This window comes from Sturnus vulgaris, chromosome 3 (assembly GCF_052056855.1).
Source record: "Sturnus vulgaris isolate bStuVul1 chromosome 3, bStuVul1.hap1, whole genome shotgun sequence".
NCBI lineage: Eukaryota > Metazoa > Chordata > Aves > Passeriformes > Sturnidae > Sturnus > Sturnus vulgaris.
The window spans coordinates 15,160,023-15,181,237 of NC_142245.1; the positions used below are offsets into that span (position 1 = coordinate 15,160,023).

Genomic DNA, 21,215 nt, shown 5'->3' on the forward strand with positions numbered 1-21,215 from the left:
ACTGAAAGGTATTTCTGATGAAAAACAGAAAAGGAACAGTACCAGATCACATACCAGGATATTTAAGCATTTTTCTTTCAGCCTTGTATGTTACAATTAAGGAATCCCTATTTAAAAACAAACAAACAAACAAACAAACAAAACACATAGCTAATAGATATATAAAAATCATAAAAATTGATCAGTGGTGACTAACATGGATGTCTGTGCAAATAGAATCAATTCAAGTATTGTAGAATAACATTTTATGCAAGTTTAATGCAGTTTTTAAAACCACTTTTTAAAAAAGGGTTTAAAACAATTGTCTTCTTTTATCCTTCATGAATGAAAGGAAACATAACTTCATCATGTTTAATGTGAAATGATGATATTCAATGACAAAATACTCACAGTTTCTAAAGGTTTAGGGATATGATTCTTGATAATTCTGCTTCCTGTAGAGTTTTAGTGCTTAATTGTGAGAAGATTTATCCACAGTATATTTTGACTAGTACTATTTTTCCATGCAAAAGTACAATACAATTAACACCTTGCCCTGATCTTTTCTCCCCCTTAGTAATTTTCTGGATTTACTTATAGAGTAAAATAAAAAGCAGTAAGGATGGGTTTGGGGTTTATTTGTTTCAGTTTTACAACACAACCTAGTTATGCAGTTCTTTATTCTGCAATTTTGGTCACCGTTGTTTTGCACTGTGATATGTTCGACATCAGCAGGATATATCTAAACCAAAAGAGAAAAGGTCACAAAATTAGATGTGAGCATATAAAGCACGGGGAGAGGAGGAGAGCAGTATCACATACATTGAAATATCACGCATACTGTGCAACAATCACAAAATGTGCAACAATCACAAAATATGCAGTATGTTACATACAAACCACTTTCAAAATAGTAGGTCTTTCTATATGAGTAAAGTTTTTAACTCAAAAAATTTCCTTTCCAGGCATGTTCTTTGTTGTTCAACTTTATTTATCAGAATTTAAATGTATTGTACAAGTACAAATCTTTTTATAGACACTGCAACAGATGGTCAAACACCATGCTTACCTACAATTATATCCAAAATTAGTGTGGTTGGTTATATCATCAAAGACAATAAAGTTCACAAATGTTCACAAATCTGAACCGTCAAAGGTCCAACCTACTATGGAGAACTCCAGTTGGCCATGTGAACTCCAGAATATACACCTAGTGCTTACAAACTCTGGAAAGCCTGTCAGGTGAAGAGAGGGGTTAGAGTTCCTCCCAGCTGAAATAATTCATTGGTTTGTGTAGATGTGTTTAAATCACATCAGCTAAAATAATGCAGTATTCATTTTTTTAAATCACAGCTTTTAAAAAGCTTCTTTCTAAAACAGAGTTTTTGAAACCTTTAAAGTACAACAAAATCTAAAATCATAAAATACTAAGTGTTTTCATTTCACTAGGAAAAAAGCATCAACTAGTTCTTTTGACTTTGGAAAAGAGCCAGCAAGTCAATTATTTGTTCACTTCTATTTGCAGCAGCAAAGAATAGGCCTAAATTCCATATGGCTGCAGAGGGAAATGGTGCTTCAGAGGTGCATACCCCTGCTCAGAGATATTTCATTATAATCTTTCCAACAGGTAGCCAGGAGTTGTCCTTATTAGGGGGAATTTACCCAGTGCGACCAGGACTTAATAGCACCTGCACCAGTCTGTGGAGAAAGTGTAAAAGGAGGTGGCTAGAGCAGCCCTCATCTTTTCCCAAGTAATCCCTCCCAAGGTTATTTTAGGTTGGGTGGCTGATAAAAGGATGCCTCGCATTTAACCTCTCTGACGCAGACTGAGTCAAACTGTGCTGCTCCTGTTCTGGTTATCTGGTACGTAGGCAGATAAAAGTATTCTCCTGTATATCTTCCTTTCAATACCAGTGATAGGGCTTCCATTGTTGTTCTAAATCAAATCACACTCAATCTTGAAACCCTAATTCACATAGGTACAGATTAGACTTGACCCATTGTTTTGGCTTTTTAAGCACTTGCCTTTGTATCTATTGTCTGTCAAGTTTTTCAGAGTTATTCAGTACCAGCTCCCTGAAGTGGCTCATTAAAATTTGTGTGTGTTTGTGTGTCTGACTTGGAAGGAATGGAACCCAAGAGAAATACTTTCATATTACCTTTTAAAACGAGCACAGATACAAGAAATTATTAACTGCTTAGTCTTCCTCTTTTTCTATATGCATTACAAGTCCCTCAGCCCCGAGGTTTAATATTTATTGTTGGTCTGTTTGGTATTTATTGTTCATAGGTGATATTTGGTAAAATATTTTACAATACAAACTCATTGATTCCTTAATTCAAAGCTTCCTTGGAATGCATAATATTTTTGACTGGTTTGCAATTATTTGAAGATTTTCAAATAACACAGAAATTAACAAGACTGCTTTAAAAATGCCATTAGAAATAGTACGTGCCCTTTTAAGAGAGCTATTGTTTATTCCTTGTGCATGCTCTTTTGATAATTTAAGTTTTCAGTATCACTAATTGAATTGCAGGTCAACCTTTCACTTTTGCTTTTATTATATATATGTTCTGCATTTACTCATAGTAAAACAAACCAAAAAAAGCTAACTGAGGAGAGGGGATGGAAATCTTTTTCTCTCCTTCCTTTGGGGAGGAATAACCAGGATGCTGGTACTAATTCTAGCACATTCTAGCTTAATTCTGTATGCATGTTTGCCATCGTCATTATCATCAGCACTGGCGTCACTGCCTCTGTATAAGAATTAGAATGGGAGCAGATACAAGAAAGGCAGAAGGACTGTATGGCAAATAAGCCCATCTTACTTGAAAAACGAAAGCTCCTAATTTTTGAGAAGTATCCCAAAAATTCTTTGGTGAAAATAGCCTAATGAAATGAATCAGGAACATAATTTTTGAATACAGATGTTCTTAAAGGATAGATCGGACCTACTGGGTTTGAAATGGTGACTCTCCTCTGCCCAAAAGTTGTGCAAAGCACTGAAAAGCATCAGATGGGAATGTCCACCAATATCTCTTCCACCAAAACCCAGCTGAGAAGTGCTGCCGAGTTTCTTGTCCCTCCCTCTTTAGCGGCTGGCGTGGCTCCACCGGGTCTCTTGCACGCACAATCTGCTATCCTGTGGTGGTGATGGAAAACAGAACTGGAGCATTATGTTGTTCCCTGTGTGATCCTTCAGAGCTTATTCACAATCCTTTGTGTTTCATGTGACAGCAGAGGAGAGCACTGCTTTGCTAATGGAATAACTCTGATAATTCAGTAACAGAGGCCTTGCAGAATAAAAAAAACCAATTAGTTAATCTGTGATTGTGACCATATTTATCATTGCACTCCAGCTCCTTAATAGTCTACAGCCATTTATAGTCAGGTTGTTCCATGGTAATAAAATACCACATGCATTTATTAGAAAATTTCTTAGCACAATTTGTAAACCCCACACTTGTGGAGGGGCTACATATTCAAATATAAATTTAAGGCTATAATATCCAAATGGGTTTTCTATGATTTCTAAACTTATGAAGCAACTTGGGTTGGTTTTTCCTTTCCAAGTGAAAAGCAGAGTGCTTTCCTATTGTTTGAACTGAGACCAGAGGACTCTTGTCTGTTCCATCTGCATTTCACCCTACTACATTTTCAGAGTTATAGATGTCATTCAGAGTATGCGTCGTTCTCCATAGAGGATTATGCAATTGCATAAGTATATGCAATAATTTTGTGGCTTATACTACTTCATGTTGCTGTAAATGAATAAGTGAGAGGTTCCTGACATCTAAGCTTACAAAACTTTAAAAAGGAGAGGGTGGAGACGAGAAACATATGGACGCAATTATAGGTCCTATCAACAGTTCTAACCTGCTAGCAACATTGTTAACTGTAAACTACTCTAAAGATTAAAAAAGAAGAAGAAGAAAAAAAGTAAAAAAAAGTCATACCTAGTGAACTGTTCTGAGAACATAAATTCATTGTGTTAATTATGGGATAGCGGATGCTTAAAATGTATTATAGATATCTCAGAAAGCTTCAACAAAGCATGTGCTTAGTAAAGGGGACCTGGTCCCATCCTAAGTGGTCCATGATTGTTTAGCTAAAGTCCTTCTAAAAATGTCAGGTTTTTTTATTTAGAAAATTACTCATGAATATGAGATTACATCAATATTTATTGCCTTAATCAGGAAAGGATATGAGCAGAAGCTTTCTTGGGGACTGTTGCTAACCTCTGAAATGTTGCAAAGGATACATAAACCCAAATATAGAGCTTTTTCTTTGTTCTCTCTCACATGCAGGCGAACAAGTGTACACACACACCCCACTTCCACTCTTTGTCCTTCTCATTTAATTTCCCCATGCTCTCTTTTATAGCTATGGTAATCTGCCCAGCAGTCAATATTCCCCATGCAGGCTGGACAGATTCTCAGAGAGGCAGAGAAGCTTGCATCCCAGCTGTACTGCTGTGGCAGTGGTTTTGTTGTCATTTTTAAAGGGTTTGTTTGCTTTCAGCTTGGTTTTGTGTTATCTTTTTTTCTTCTTTCTTTCTTTTTTTTTAACATGATCCACTGGAAAATGTATTTGGAGAGAAAAGTAACCCATAATGATGTTCTGTTGAAACAAGTGATGCTTGGCTTACTGAAAACCAGAAGGAAAATAATGACATGAAAATTGTCCTTGTTCAGGAGCAGTAAGCAAAGATTATATATAATTGGACAGTTATGAATCAATGAAGCTGCATAGTTTTTCATGCAACTTGGCAAAAATTCAACCTCCCTATGTATAAGAAATCAGGATCAAAACACTTCTAGAAAAAAAATAATTAATTTCTTTAACTTTGTGTGTTCTGGGATGAAGCACAGTAACTTTGATCTTTCCATTTGAAATGTATTCCATTTCAGTCCTGAAGCTTTTCTGAAGTATGATGGAAAAAGCTTTACTTTCCTTTTCAAGAAGAGCAGCACTAAATTTAAACATCTATTTCATAAGTATATAGGGGAAGAAAAATAATTGTGAAGCATCAGATTTTGCTGTTGTGTGTTCTGCAGTTGCTTGGATCCTTTGTTAGAATTCAACTTTGGAAAGTAAAATGTTGCTAGCTTCAATTTTCTAGTATACTATGGACTTCTGTTCCGGGGTCTTCTGCTACTTTTCTTTCTCTTGTTCTACATTCTGCACATCTCTTTGATACTCATCCCATAGTCCCTGGACCTTTTGATGGCCTCCTATTGAATAGGTTTTTCACATTCTTCTAGTGATGCTGATTCTTTAATTTGATGAGTATGACATTGCAGCTGTGAATTTGGTTAGTTAATAATAAGGTTTATTTTTATCCAACTGTTCTCATTCCTTTTATCACAATTCTTGCATTATTTAGGTGCTTTATATTTTCTAAATGTATTGTCCTGTTGAAGTATCTGGAATAGAAGCATCAATTAATTGTTTTAAAATTTGTATTCAGATTATTACAGAAAAGAGCTATGAAGCAAGAAGGTAATGCAAAAGGTGTGAGAAAAGACTCACATCCTTGAAAAGTATATTCTGAGAGAATGGTCTTGTCTGGAAATACAGTCATCAGCAGTGGAGGAGTGAGCTACAACAGGTTTATTTTCAAGTTGTGGAGATTCAGTTATAATATGGATCAAAGAAAACTGTTTCTTTGAAGAACAGTGGACAGGGAATTACTGACAAGAGAGTATCCAGTTGGAGGGAAATTCAATAGCCATGATGATCTCTAATGAATTTAATAAACGAGGGACAAATCTTGAGATACTTTACATACCAGCAAAAAGGCAAAGTTCTTTCTCCAAAGGGAGCTGTAAGTAAAGGAACTTGCTCTGGAGATTCCTCTCACTCTTCACATCAGTGCAAATTACCAGGGAGAAAAAGAAGAAATTGCAAATACTAGGAGACTTGTCAAGGATGTAACATGGAAATTTACAGAGACATAGATTAGGGAAGAGACAGGGAATTTCTATTCCTTCTTATCCTCACTAGCAATAGATCATAACCCTAACCCTCTGCTATGTTGACACTACAATTTTCTCCCTCACAATTATTTGCAAGCAGATTTTATTCAATCTTTAAATTGGTATTTTTAAGTGAGTTCTTTCAATCATGTTTTAGTTCACTTTTGAATGATTCATGCACAGTTGTCCAAATCTGGACGAGCACTGGGTGTTGCTTCACTTAGCACATGTAAATGGCTCCATGAAATTCCAAATAGGACACCACAGCAACTCTCTGAACCACACAGAGACGAAAAATCATTTACAGGATGTTGTGGATAATATTGTCCACTAAAACATTGTAATTCAGTAAAGAATTAAAATTACTTGAAACTGCAAGTTTTAAAGCTAAACAGCATGATTGGAAGTGGAATCCCATGAGAACAGACTATTTAATGAATACTATTGAGCCCAACTATTATGTAATGTCCAGGAGCAGGACCATGTTTCAATCTCATGCACGTTACATAATAGTTGGTAACATGGTCCAACTTTAGGAAATAAGATCTAATCATGACAATTTTTGTCAGTGTTAAAAGATGGAAAACATACACATTGAGATATATAGATAGACATAGATATAGATGATATAGATATATAGACCATATTATATAGATTATAGAGATAGATATGTAGATTTAGATAAATAGATACAGATACCACAAGCTATTCTTCCAAGTGGATGGAGCAACTTCTTTTCTTTTCTACTCATCTAAAATCTTTGTGCCTGAAGCATTTTCCTCTTTCTTGAATTCATTTGGTCTTGTTTTGTGATCCAGCAGAGGAATTTGTTGTGTGGTGAGATTTGCTTTCTTATTCATTTGTTTATTATTGACCTAGATAAGGTTGGTTATTCTCATTGCTGTCTTCTGCATCAAACAGGCAAATAGACCTGTCATCTCTAGTAACATCACATGGGGAAAAAAAAAAGGGTGTGGGTAAGAAATTTCCTCCAACTTATTTCTGTACCAACATGGGAAAGGGGAGGCCTAGTGGAGAATATTTTTATCACTGCAGTTTAACAATTTCCAGCAAAAATGATTGCTTGCAGGAGTGCTATTTGTAGGAATTTAAAGATGAAAGGGAGTGCAGGACATTGTCCCGGTCCTGAAAGGGTATTAATTTATATTTGAGTAGATCCAAGAAGACACTGCTGTTCAGAAGTAATTCTAATAGTGAAGACTCCACCATCTTCTAGGTGATCTTTTATAGCACCTCACTATCCTCACTGTTGAGAAGTTTTTTACAATATCTGCCCTGAATCTTAATTGCTGCAATTTAGCACATTTCTTTCTGTCCTGTCCATCACTGTGATTGAGAACAGGTGATTTCCTTATTCTTTAGAAACAGCCTTTCATGCATTTGAAAGCTATTATCATGTTCAATCTCAGTTGTCTCCTTTCCAACCTAATTCTTTCAAGCTTTATTGAAGCCTCTGTTCCCTAGACTCTGGTCATGTTGCTCTCCTCACATTTTTCTCAATAGGCTCGTGTCTTCCTAGGATATAATGTCGAAATTTGTACCTATATTCCTGCTGAGCGTTTGTTAATGCTGAGCTGAAGGGGAGAATTGCTTCACATTTTTGCAGCCTCTGCTTGTGTTTGTGCACTCCAGTATGCTGTGAGCAGATGTCGACTCACGGTGTCACCCTGAACCACGTTCAAGCACGGAGGCTCACACTAAGACCAGGCAACTAAAAGGAAAAGAAGCACCAAGCATTTCACCCTGACACGTATCTATTAGAAAAATATGATAAAGTTTTATTGGCGATTAGTCAGCTGAAAAGATACATGGAAAAAGAAGTTCCTGTTTGCCACAAGAGAGCAGTAATCAACATGTACTGATTTCAGAGTGCTTGAGTTATCCTCTTCACCAACAAATGGAAATCTGATAATCTTTTTTGTCAGGAGAGAAATATGCATTGCAGATAAATGGCTGGGTTTGTGTTAATGCCCTGGGTTTTCTCACTCCTTGTTTTTATAGTCACCTAGGTCAGAAAACTTCCTAATGAGATTTATGTCTGTGGCTAAAGACTGATGAAATGACCTGCTGATCTCAGCACTGTGACCAAAAATCTCACCAGTACAGTAGTTTCTCCTTTTCAAACAAAGAGATTAAATTAGGAAGTCTAAATAAATTAACAAAAACTTAACTGTTGCTTACCACCTGGGTCTGTATTGAGTAATGACACAGGAATTTCCCGCTGCTAGTCACATTTACAACATTTACATTGCAAACTGTACGGGAAAGGAATAAGCAAACTCCTTCAAATGCATAATTAGAATTTTCCTTCTGGAAAACTAATCTTGTGAATCTGTGTATTTCTGAGCTTCTTTAGTAGATGGAAGCCTTTACTGTATTGCTTGCACATTATAAATCTCCTTTGATGAAAAAAATGAAAGAAATGCAAACTAAGAGAGATGCATTTTATAGACAAAAAAACTTTTTCATATACCGAGTTGTATAATTGAAACCCATCTTGACTAGAGAAGTTGCTTTAGAAGTTTTTAAGGTTGTAAGCTATTTCCCCCTGTGCAATTCAATAGCTCATTACCAGTTAAATATCATTATATTATACTGTATATAGATCCAGTGTTTGGAAGAATTCCACAAGAAGCAAATGCACTTGTGGGATATCCTCAATAGCTAATGGATATTTATTTTAATGGCATAGACATAGCTTTAAATCTCTTTTTGCATTAATGATAAATTGATCATTAGTGCAAAGTAGGTGAGAATTAAAAATGGCTTCTAATAATTTATAGCTCATATTGATTTTGCTGGAATGTTTCAACAATAAGGCAGAGCCCAGGCCTTTGACTTGGGTAAATTCCATTCCAGTCAGTAGGATGTTTGCTGAAAAAAACCTGTCTTTCAACCCTCACTTTGTGAGTTTTGACCACCACGTGTAGTTTGGAGCTCAAAAGCATGTGGGAACATGAGCATGTGCTCTAATTCATAAACCTTTCTGTGACTGTAATTTTGGTGTATATTTTCACTCTTAGCCAAAGAATTGTTGCTCGTTGTCCTGTGTAATGCAAGTGCATCAAGAGCAGGAGTTTTACTGAGAAAAATGCCCTGATTTGGAGTTATATTAAGAATTAACTAATCTTAGGTTTAGAGGTCTCTCTGAGAAGAAAATATTTAAACGAAGATTTGTTCAATCCCAACTGAAAAATAGCAACAAAGAAAAGGCATTTAACTTTTTAAAACTAAGACCACAAAAATTATGAAGGGGAACATAATTTAAAACGAAGGAATTTTTTACAATGTGATTCTTTAATTTTCATAATGTTCCCTTTATTTTTCACTACAAATAATTGGAGAGCATTTCATGTTACTAAATTTAATTAAAAAAAAAAAAGTTTCACTGTCTCTTCTTGGTTCCACTCCTTTTGCTGCTTTATAACGTGCTTTGATATATCTGGATAAGAAGTACACCAGTACTAAGCTTTTTTTAAACAAAGCAGCCACAGATCAGTAGCATATACTGTACTAACTCCTCTAACAAACCAGCAGTTCTGTGAGAGGCAGGGATATGGAAAAAAACATGATAATTCATATTATGTGATTGTCTTCTTCCAGTGCATGGCATAATTCTGATTGAAATTACTGGCAGTACTTTGTGTGCATCAAAGGGAAAACAGCTCCAGGAACTGACATCCTGTGAAATGTGGAAGAGCTATTATAGGCTGGTGGTTCAATATAGTGGTTTCTGAAACCTTCCTGACAAAACCCATAAGCTTTTTCTGGGCAGTAATGCTCAACTCTGTGACCAAAGATGGTCAGCAGACCACCCATCTTTTCTATTCAAATTATAGCTTTAGCATGTGCAAAGATTCAAAGAGCAGGTTTCAGACCATTATCGTTTTTAGGGCCCCATTCTTCTCATTTTACTTGTTAGAAACAAAATTAGATCCAAGGGTGTTAAAAGAAAGCTGCTTGCTTTCTAAGCCTTTAAAAATATGTATGCATTGCACATTTTTTTCTCTGAGTACATATTTTATTATGCACTGAAATAAATAGGTAAAATTAGGCAAGTTTTGATAGAGCCATAAAATTGCAGCTGAGAAGTCCTGGATTTTCTTTCCTTTACAATCTGCTTTTAAAGATAAGATGGTTGTGACTCTTCATTTTAATTATATAGCAGACACTTTGGTTTAGCTAGGAATTTTTTTTTAATGTAATTCATTAAAACTAAAACACAGGTATGAATCAAATTATTCTCTTTCCAATCTCTTGATATTTGCAGCTATTTGCATATATGCTAAGGAGAACAAGCTTGGCCAACAAAGTTTGTTTACCGTGGTAATGTTTTCCCATACAAATTGTCCCTTTAGGCAAAGTTGATAAAATATTTACAGGATTCCTATCCATCTATGTATAAAAATTGAGGGAGGCCCACGTTTCCATAATTATTACGAACAGTGGAATTCATCTGGAAGAGATCTCAAAGTGCTTTAAACAGAGCATTGGCTTTAAAGTTGCACTGAATATTCTTGGTAGAGCTTTATAGATAAAAAAAATTGCAGGCGGAGAAGACTTAATCCTGCAATGTTCTGTGCTGGACAATTAAAGCCTTTGGAACCTTTCAGCATTGGTGTGAAGGGTGTAATTCCACCCAGCCTTACTCATGCAAATACCCTTTATCTTTGGGACTGGTAATATTGACCCAGCTTGCCAGTTAGCCATTAAATGGCAAATGATTTGTAGCCATTTGTCCAAGGCTGCACTTTGAAAAACTGGGGCAGAGGCAGGTGTAGAAGTTCCATATTTTCCACACTACTGAAGAGGATTGTAGGATCATATTTTAGAGAGGGTGTGGTAGCCTTCAATCATCACAACAGGTAATTCATATTGCATTGTCACTGGATGAGAGGTGTGCCAATAAAATAGTTGTCACTACTTGAATGCTTCCCCAAAAGTCTATTTCCTATATATGAATCCCCTATATTTGTCCTTAAGAAAAGAATGGAATGTATATATAATCAGATTTTCTCTCCCGTTAAGTTAATTACCTTTGGCTTCTGTAGTAGCTTAATTTTTCTTGCCCTATCAATAGGCCTGCTGAAAGAAGCACAACACAAAGGGTTTTATCTGTGTTATTGATTGGCTAGAAAGTGATGTGTTTGTGAGTATTGGAGTTTCTCCAGTGCATATTTATTTACATTGAGGGGGAAAAAATCAGTATTACTTGGAAAAAAATAACTAAAACTTTCATTTAACATTACAAAAGAGAGTATTGCTTAATCCCTGAAGTAGGAAATTGCTTTTCTTCATGATCCATTGCTTTCATACTGTTTCTGGCTGCTGGTGCTGAAGGAAAGAAAAACTGTGTTCTTGTGTTCTCACTCTGTTTTTACCATATCTATTTTCTTATACTCGAAAAAGAAAAATTAAAAAAAAAAAAAAAAGAGAAAAATTTGGCTGCTAATTTGTTGTTGAAGTAAATACAGGGAGGGGAGAGCCTCGGTATGAAAAGATGTTTTTGTCTCGAATGGGCATTTGCAAATATGGAAGCAGAGTAAAACTTTATGTGGAAATCTGAAAGGAGGAGATTAAGGATTTGAAGTAGTATATCAAAGCTGAAGTATATGAGCTATTGCTATGCTTTGAGATGTCGTTATGGTTTTATACCTAAATTCAGCAGCATGCTCCCAGAAGATGAATGTTGCTAAGGAATGTTTTTTTCTCGTGTTCTGATCTTGTACATATACAGAGAGAAAGAAAATGGCAATTAGAAGCAAAAGGCATCGCTGGCTGAAAATGATGGTATTTTGTTTCACCTTGCTTAAGACTAATTCTTTTTTGTTAGAAGCACCTATTGTTTTATTGCTTCTAATATGCACTACAAAAATATAGTGTATTACTGCTCAGTGTTGGAAAACACAAATGGACTGTAACTAAGAAATTATTATTTAGCTTTGGATGTTACAGTACTTAATTAATGATTCCCTGACATTGTCAGGACAGGTCACAGAATGGATTTTAGAGTAATTTTAAGTTATCAGCAGTGGTTTTAAATTTTCCCCTAGGAGCAGCACTAGAAGTTGTATTTTTTCCTATCAGTGGTGTCTCTTTTTTCCTTTTTTAATCTGATTGTTTTCTTGGTTTTTTTTTAATCAATTTAGTCTTGCAAACCGTAATCAGAGGTTATGCCAGTAAAACAGCAGTCTGAATATAATTGTGATGGCAAGTTTTTGAGACTGGTATCTCACAGAAGAGGTACACGTATATTTCATTTTGAATTTTAGCTTGTGCTAGCTATATGAGGAAAGTAGCAAGACCATACCATACGCCCAATAAAAGCTTCATTAGAAAGGCATTAGTAGATTAATCCAACTTACTCTGTGGTTTATTTTATTTAGAATGTAAGTTCATTAGTTTGCAGACTTAATGTTTTCTACTGTACCTCAAAGCAACCAGTAACAATTCCACTGAGATTCCCCAGATCTCACTAACACCTGTCAAGATAAACACATGGCTCTCTGGGGGAATCACCTTGGCAACATAACTGAGGGAATCTAGAAAAAAAAGTAGTCTTTCACACGCAAAAGAGTGTTACACAGTCTAAACTTGATTAATGATTTTTCACATGCCTCCGAGGTCATATATCTCTTTAAAGTAGAAAAAAAAAAGTCAAATCAATCTCTGAAGAAGAAATATTTTGGAATGTACAATACTGCATCTGAAATGTATTTTAAAGAACTTGAAGGATGTAGAATAATTGTGCAATTTGAATTGAGCCTCAGAAAGGCTGTCTGAGACCAGCAATTCAGTCTTCATCCCCCTAGGGCTAATATATTAGATTACAAGGATTATTGTAGTGGCAGTATTTGTGCCACTACATTTAAGATTATGTCAGCATTTTCATTTTAAACCTGTATGTTCAGAGGTTCATAACTCAGCTATAGGAAATTTGCTTGGCGTTATAAATGTGTTCTGCACAACGGTGACACTTTTTCTGGGGGAAAGAAAAAGAAGAAAGAAGCTTAAAGCTAAATAAGTATTTGAACATTTTCAACTTATGACTGTCAAAAGTTAAAGTCGTCTCCTTGCAACTCTGCTTTTTAAATTCAGCTTCTTCTACAGCTGGCTTGTGGCACTACTGCTGTCTGGAGTCTGAAGCAATGTATTGCACTGGACAAAAAGTAGATGGCTGCATCTTATCCCTTTCTTTGCCAAGACTGAAGCAGGACTAAAGTGTTCAAGGAAGGCAGGAGGTGGAACTTCACTGTACATCCCCTTCTTGACCCAGGCCAGAAAAGTGAGGGGTGTTGTGTGATGTTCATGAGTCATAATGAGTGATATCTTAGAAATCCTGTCAGAAAACCCTGCTTTAGGTGCTCCACAAACACCATTTAAGGCTCTCTTGGTTACCAGTGGGCTTCCTACAAAAAAACCAAAACAAACAAACAACAAAAAAATCCACGAAACAACAACAACAACAAAAAAATCAACTTGGCCATGCAAGGTCTTTAAACTCAATTTCTCCATTTTGTGGCTCATTTTGTGCCTGTTGCACTCAGTCTATTGTGAGCTTTCCTTGACATGGCATTTAATATCTCAGTTATTGCACATGGTAAACAATATCAAAGGCTGCAAACAACTCTGTAATATACACACTTTTCGTATTTCTGGAGGCCTTTATCAACAAATAAGTTTTGCATATGCTTCATATGCTTGTACTGAATACAAAAGAGCAGAATACTGGGTTCTGTTATTGGCATTTGCCATCAAACTTCTTGATGACTAATTTACAAGCTATTTTTGTGGTGGCTTGCTTTTTGTCCCTAGCTAGAGTATTTGCTGAGAAGTTCAAATCAGTAGCATACAAGCTGTACCAGGATCTCTCTTTCTATGGCAATACAGTGCCAATTCCTGCAGCAGCACTGGGAAAAGTCAGAGAGACTTTTGCAGGTTCTGCAGCAGCAGCCTAACTGCCCATAGAATTAACCACTGCCCATAGAATTAACCACTCATGTGGTAGCCCACAAAGAACAGGGCTGGAGACCATTTGCTACAGGACTACAAATCCCTAAATGCCTCTGTGTACTTACAGGTGGACTTGGCCTTATTTCCTTTGGCTTTAGATTGGAAACTACACAAAGTGTTAGAAAACTTTCTGCCAAGTTAAACTTAAAAAAAAAAAAATGGATATTAAGTGGCATTGTAGCACTGGGAGCCACCAAAGCCAACCCACAGTGGATTCTGAGCCATCCTCCTCAAGCCAGCTCAAACCAGGCCTAATTTAAATAAGGATGGACAAACTTGGCAAAGTGCCCCAATGAGTTCTGAACCAACAAGGGCTATTTCAGACAAAGAGGGGCTTTCTCCTCAAAGTCAAAATTCCCCAATGCAAAATGTTCTCCACAAGCCCCTTCTGTTCTAAATTGAAAAGACCTGGCTTATGTGCATGTCTTCAATGAAATGAAACAAAATGAAAATCAGCTTGATTTTGACAGCAAGGAATAGAGAGAAAGAGATTATTTTATACACACAGAGTGAAGAAACATTTATTATGAAGATTTAAGCCTATCTGGATGGACAGAAATATGACTTAACTGTACCAGGATTTGTTTTGAACTATGCATAGAGAGGGAATACTGCACTACAGAGAAAGCAGCCTAAGTATTTCCTTTGTAAGCTCCCCTTTCTCACATGACTACCAAAATTTTGAATTTCTGTGTGTTTTATAGCTGCACAAATACTTCATTCATTCCCCATGGATCATATTTTTTACCTTCTAAGTCCTCAAGTAGTTCATAGGATAAAGATTATTGGCATAAAGTAAACAATTTTAGCTCTAGGTTATGTAGGGTTAGGACATAAACTGGACATGAATGACAGGCCTTGGCTCAGCAATTAACTGGCTTTTGAAATGAACATTCTCTGTTGTTTAAAAGTGGAAAGTTACCACCTCCACTGTTGCTGGACATCAGTAAAACCACTGGAAGATACAGTGTATAGGTCATTAAATTCAGCAGTGTTTATAGGGGAAAGAAAAAACATTAGTTTGACTGTTTTCTTCTCTAAGCCTCTGTCTGCAGGCTGGATAAACATAAATTCTGGTCTGTGTAATTGTAATCACAGAATGTCCATGTATTTTCAAATTAAGGGAGAGTCCAAGTCTAGTAGTGGGGAAAACCTGTAACATAAAACATTGGTAGTGTGTTAAAGCTCTCCACAGTTAATTACGTAGTATTTCTGTAATACAAATACAGATTTGTGGAGGTGTTTTGGGTTGGGTTTTTTTTTTGTTGTTGTTTTTTTCTTATTACTTTGCTGAACAGCAGTTAAGCGTCAGGAACTTAAGAGTGGATGTTACAACACTAAGTGCAGGATTATCTAGAGGTGGCCAGAGGAGCCTGGTTGCATAAGGTGGCACTTAACCAAAAGGAGCCCTGAATTTAACTGACAACTTCTGCTGGCCTAAGGCATGGTCTGCACTTCAGTTTTGCTGCTGTTGCTGAAGTTGTCCATCTCAGCCGATCTATCTGTACTGTTGCAGACAGATATGGTCAGACCAGGAAGAAGTATCTTTATTTGATTTTATTTGAGGAAGTAATGTAAACTATACTCATGGCAGTACTTTTTTTGTTTGTATAAATTTTCTTTAGGAGCATTAGGAGCATAATTACACTAGAACAAATTAGGGAAAGATGTGTTCTTACAATAAGGATATTTTTGCTCAAAAAATTTAGGAGCCTACTGGTATTAACAGAGCTCATTTGGTGGAAATACCTTGATTAAAAGTGACATTTACTACCAATGTGACCTGCACAGGGTAAGAGTTAAATGGGACTAACATCACTGAGCTAAGTTCTGGAGATACTAAAAACTACCTTGTGAACACTAGAGTTCATTTTCACATTTTATTTACTATGCCTGCAGTGGAATATTTATTTGTTTACTCAAACTCTTGTTCATTGCTTTCTTGTGTACCACTTCTTCATTCTTTGAGTGAACCTTCACAGACTGATACCAGTATGTTGATTGTGTTGGAAGTACAATTCTATGTCCTTGGGGATTAAAACCAGGTTATTTCAACTTCAGTTAGTCCTCAGCTAACAAAAAATCACACTCTCATGTCAGCAGAGGGTAAAAAGGCAAACATTTTAAGTAAGGAATGCTGCTTACCTTTGGTTTTCATAGTGTTTACTTGCAGAAGCCTTTAACTTATTTGTCATTAAAAAGCCTAACTCCAACTGCCAAAACACCCAATTAAACTTTTTAAATAGAATCACAGAACCATGGGACCATTTAGGTCCCAAGAGACCTCTCAGATAACCATTAACCTAGCACTGTCAAGGCCACTGAATCATGTCTCTAAGTACCACATAGAAACCTGAAATGGTTTGGGTTGAAAGGGACCTTAAATATGATCTCTTTCCAACCCCTCTGCCATGAGCACCTTCCACTAGACCAGATTTCTCAGAGCTCCATCCAGCCTGACCTCGAACACTTCTAGGAATGGGGCATCCACAGCTTCTCTGGGCAACCTGTTCCAGTGCCTCACCACCCTCACAGTAAAGAATTTCTTCCCAATATCTAATCTGAATCTCTACAGGTCTTTTAAATACTTCCAGGAATGATTAGTTCACCACTTCTCTGGGCATCCTGTTCCCCCTGGACAGCCTGTTCCAATGCTTGACAATACTTGTAGAAATTTTCCCAGATATCCAATCTAAACTTTCCCTGTCATGACTTGAGGCCATTTCTTGTTCTATCACTCGCTACTTGAGGAAAGAGACTGACACTCACCTACAACCTTCTTTACATCAAAACACACAAAAAGTATAAGTGTCTGACTACCAAGATTTGCTTCAAATTGTAAAGAAGTTTTATTAGCTTGCTGAAAACACAAAAAAGAAATTTGAGCAAGAGAGGATTTTACTAGAATGTCCCTCTTTGGCCTTCCTGTCTTCATCTTGCTTTCATACACACTTCTTTCTTCATCTTCCTGGTATTATTTTAATTTTCAATCTTTTCATATTTTCTGCAAATTAATTCTCTCCCATTTCTCACCCTTGCACTGCACTAGATCACCTTTCTCCCCCATGAAACATGGATAGTCCTCTCTTGTTTGTGGTTCAGAGTGCAGAGCCAGAAAAATGTCAAGTGTTGTTAAAATTAGAGTTGCTACACCCAAGGTGCTGATCATATTACCAGATCTAGAGATGCCTACTTAGAGGGCAGTCACCCCATTCACACTTTAATAGGGCACTTAAGTAAGAGTTAGATACCTAAACAGTTTTGTGAAAATTTGGCCTTTGTATACTCAACTCTTGGTTTGGATGCATAGCAGCAAAACAACCCATTAATTTAACGGTCTCTAAGTAATGTTTAATATCATAATATAGCACCTAAAAATGACCCATTATAATCTATCTGATGGAAAAAATCACTTCACTAAGTAGTCTCCAGGCACAGATTAAAACTAGAAACTTTAGTGGCAGTTGTGTATGTGCACTGCATAAATAGTACATATTTAATAAAGCAGAGCGCTTAAAACCTCCTTTTATCTTCAGTAAAATATTAAATGAAGTATCTTGGAAGTACCTAAACATTTTATTCACTTGTCCTTGTTTTTTAAGCACTTTAGGCCTCCCTGGCACAGTAGATGGAACAAGAATTTAGATTAAGGTACTCAGACTACAAAGATATCCAAAGATGTCCTTCTGAATCCACACCAATGTGGGTCTTTAACCAAAGTCGAACAAACTGTGCTCGGGCTGGGTGGGATCTGCGGAAAGCCTCTCTCAGCAAGGTTACACCTGACGGGGGAATCCCCCAATGGGGATGGAGCCATGCTTTCCTGGGTTCCAGCAGGGAAACTCCCGCTGTAAGGTAGCACAATGCGGCTCCCGATGGCGGCCTCAAAACAGCACAGCCGAGCAGAGTGAGTCTAGGCAGGACTTGCCAACTGAAATTTTATCTGTACAACTGCGTTGCCAACTGTATCGTTACACGGTTGGCAATACCGGCTTCCTATTTCAGAGGAGTGATAACAATTTTAAGTTCCTCGTCTGTAGGATGTCTAGAATCATTAAGAACAGTCAAGTTAACTACTGCCTGTTTCTAAAACTGAAGCAACATGTGAACAGTTTAATGAAAAACTGGTTCCACTGACTGAAATATTTTGTTTCCTGAGTCGATTGATAGAAGACCTAGTGGTATTTATGGATGAAATTTCTAAAATACATTACTTGCATGAACAGGAAACATATATCAGAAGGTTTAATTTTATGAGAGCTGTCAAATCCAGGCTGACGTTTCTTTAAGGTTTCATGCCGTTTTTTCCTTCTTTCCCGAGCTCCGAAACTTAGAGAATTATTGTCTTTTATTTTTTTAGGAGGTGACAGTGCATGACAGTTGAAAGCTGATAGTTTGGAAAATTGGTGTTTCTTCTTTCACAGAGGCTTTTGGAGACAGGTTGGAAAAGTCACTGACTTTCTCCTAATCTGCCTTTCCCTCTGGCGAGCCGGGGGTGTTACAGGGCGGCCCCGCTTCGCAGAGCCGCTCCCCCGGCCCAGGGCGGGTGGGGGCTTCCTTCGGGGTGTGTGTCTGCCCTTCCACGGAGCGCAGAAAGGGCTCGGGCAGAGCATCTTTCCTCACTGTTAAGGCTTTGTTACAATTCACCTCGGCAAAACTTTGGGTGCGTGGAGAGGCTGCGATGCGACGCGCCCAGGTGGGCAGGGGTGTGACCAGCACAGCCCCCGGGGCGGGGCAGGGCAGGAGTTGCCGCTTGCTCGCCCCTGCTCGGGGGGTTCGGGGTCTTCTCGTCGCTGTGTGCGGCTCCAGACATGACCCGCCGGCGAAGGGCGTTTCTTTCGCCGGGGGCAGCAGCGATCCGCCCTGGGCTGAGCGGAGCCGGCGCGAAACGCCTTCCTCGTTCCTCAGCCTACGCAGCTGAGCAAAGGTTGTGACTTCCCTTCGCACCCGCGGGAATTAGCGCCTCGGCGAATTGCAGCGGTTTTCGTTTAAATTAACGCGAAATGTATTTAAAAAAAAAACCACATTCTCACGCCCACCGCTCGCCCTCTTGCTTTCACGCATCCGCACCCCGCACCCATGATCTCATGCTGCTGAAGGCATGGCACAAGATCTACGGCAGGCTGGAAGCGGGGGAGGGACGGAGGGAGGGAGAGAGAGAAAGAACGGGGGAGAGAGGGAGGAGGGCCGGGAGTGTGCGGCTCGCACACCCTGCTGTGCCCAGGTGCGGTACTGCAGGGGGTGCGCCTCCGCGCCCGGCTCCGGGGGGCGCAGCCCCGGCCGCGGGGTGATGGGTTGGCCCTTAGAATGCCGACCCTCGGCTTTTAAACGCGATATCGACTCCCACGGCACCCTCGGCTTGTGTGTGTGTCTCTGCGGAGATGGTGCTGGTGGTGTAGTGTAGCCCTTCGCCCTGTTTTGGGTCTAGGCGTGGGGCGAGCGCCGCGGCGGGGCCCCGCACCCGGGTGGCGATGCGGGAGCTGCCGGCGCCGCCCTGCAGCGGCGGGGGAACGGGGGAGCTCAGCCCTGAAAGGGTTTTTTTCAGCCCAGTTTGCGGCCGTGGCTGCGGTGGGCGGCCGAGGTGCGGTAGTTGAGTAGTGCCGGAGAAAATCCCCGTAACTCTTTGTTCGGCGCCGTGCGTGTAATTACCGGATAATCACAGCCGGTGCCCGAATAGACGGAGGGAAACATCTGATGGACGAAGTTTAGGCCAATTAAAAGACCCCGAAATCGTTCTTTTCAAGATGAAAGTGGGCTTTCAAGACACTGATACCTCTAAACTATCGGAGGAGGGGAAGTGCTCCTGCCGTGCTGCTGACTCCGCGGCGCGGGTGGGGAGAAGAGGCGTGTGAGTGTGTGTGCGCGCTTGTGTGAGTGTGTCTGTGTGTGTGTGTGTGTCCCCTCCACACCGCCCAAGCCGCGTTCTGGAAGTGCGCGGCTCCCGAAAGGCTGAGGAGAGGCAGCGCGACTGTGTGGGAGCTGAACTCAGCCTCCCTCTTTAACATAGGCTCGTCCTCTGCATTGCATCCAAGCCTCAGCGATTTGCTGTTCGGAGACTGCAGATTTGCATAGCCCTGCTCCTCGCAAGCATGCTTATTTTTATTATTATTTTTTTTCCCAGCTTCTTTCATAAGGGTGCACTATTCTCCCTGAAAACATCCTCGGGTATTACTGTCAATAGCCAGACCACTGAGATTGCCGGAGCAGCCTGATTATTGTCTGGCGGCGTGTGCGAGTGTGTGAGTGTGTGTTGGCGAGTGTGAGTGTGTGTGCGCGCCGGGAGAGAGCTCGCTCGGTGAGGGCTCACCAGTTTGGAGATGAATGGAGGGAAGAGCAGCAGTTTGATTTTTCTCTGCTTTCCCAGCGCTGGCTGATGGAGTGGCATCCCCTTCTCTCTTTCTTAGCAGAAATGTGGCATGATTGGCTACATTGTGGATTACTGAGGATGGGGGAATGCTTGGCTTTCTCGTAGACCTTGCAACTGTGGAGTATTGTTAATGAGCACCAGCCCCAGGAAAGCTGAAACTAGCGATTGTTTGGGCGCGGGGCTTTTCCCCACTTCCACCTCTTTGCGAAGGCTCTAAACTGCCTGGATTCTCTGACTATGTCTCGGATTGTTTTGGGTAGAAGAAGACCTGGAGAAAAGGATCCTCATAGGCTTTCTCAAAGGGAAGAGATGGCTCGCCTGGTGCCGTGAGCTGCATCCAGCGCCGTGTGCGAGTGTGCGAGCGCCTCTGCCCAAAGTTTGCCTCCGTTGCTTTGGCTGCTGCTCCTCCCGAGGACGCCGCGGGCCGGCTCGCCGAGCACCGGAGGATGGGGGGGCTCCTGAGGGGCAGCCCGGAGCCGGGACCCGCCAGCAGCGGCAGCAGCAGCGCCGGCGGCCGCTTGGCCCTGCTCTGGATAGTCCCGCTCACTCTCAGCGGCCTCCTCGGGGTGGCGTGGGGCGCCTCCAGTTTGGGCGCTCACCACATTCACCATTTCCACGGCAGCAGCAAACATCATTCAGTGCCTATCGCTATCTACAGGTCACCGGCTTCCTTGCGAGGTGGACACGGTGGGTTCGGGTGCCGCTCGGTCCCTGTGCGGTCGGGGGCGCGCCGCCCCGCAGAGGTCAGGCGCGGGCTGCGGCGGCGCTCGGGGGGAGGATGAGGAGCACGGCGGAGAAGGAAGGGCTGGGCTGCGGGGCCGGGCCCGCCGGGAGCCCCGTCGGGCGGGATCCGGCC

At 39.9% G+C, this 21,215-nt stretch overlaps 1 protein-coding gene across 26 annotated transcripts in view; it reads left to right on the forward strand.

The window, feature by feature from the left end:
* The window catches only part of NRXN1 (neurexin 1), a 671,565-nt gene that overhangs the window by 379,474 nt on the left and 270,876 nt on the right, over positions 1-21,215 (forward strand). For 4 of the 26 annotated variants that reach the window (XM_088161022.1, XM_088161023.1, XM_088161024.1 and 1 more), the window contains exon 1: positions 20,356-21,046. The exons of the other annotated variants lie outside the window; for them this stretch is intronic. In XM_088161022.1, coding sequence (XP_088017148.1) covers positions 20,806-21,046 — 241 coding nt within the window. In that variant the 5' untranslated portion in view covers positions 20,356-20,805. Of the gene's footprint in view, positions 1-20,355; positions 21,047-21,215 lie in introns of those variants that run through there. 26 annotated transcript variants of the gene reach the window in all.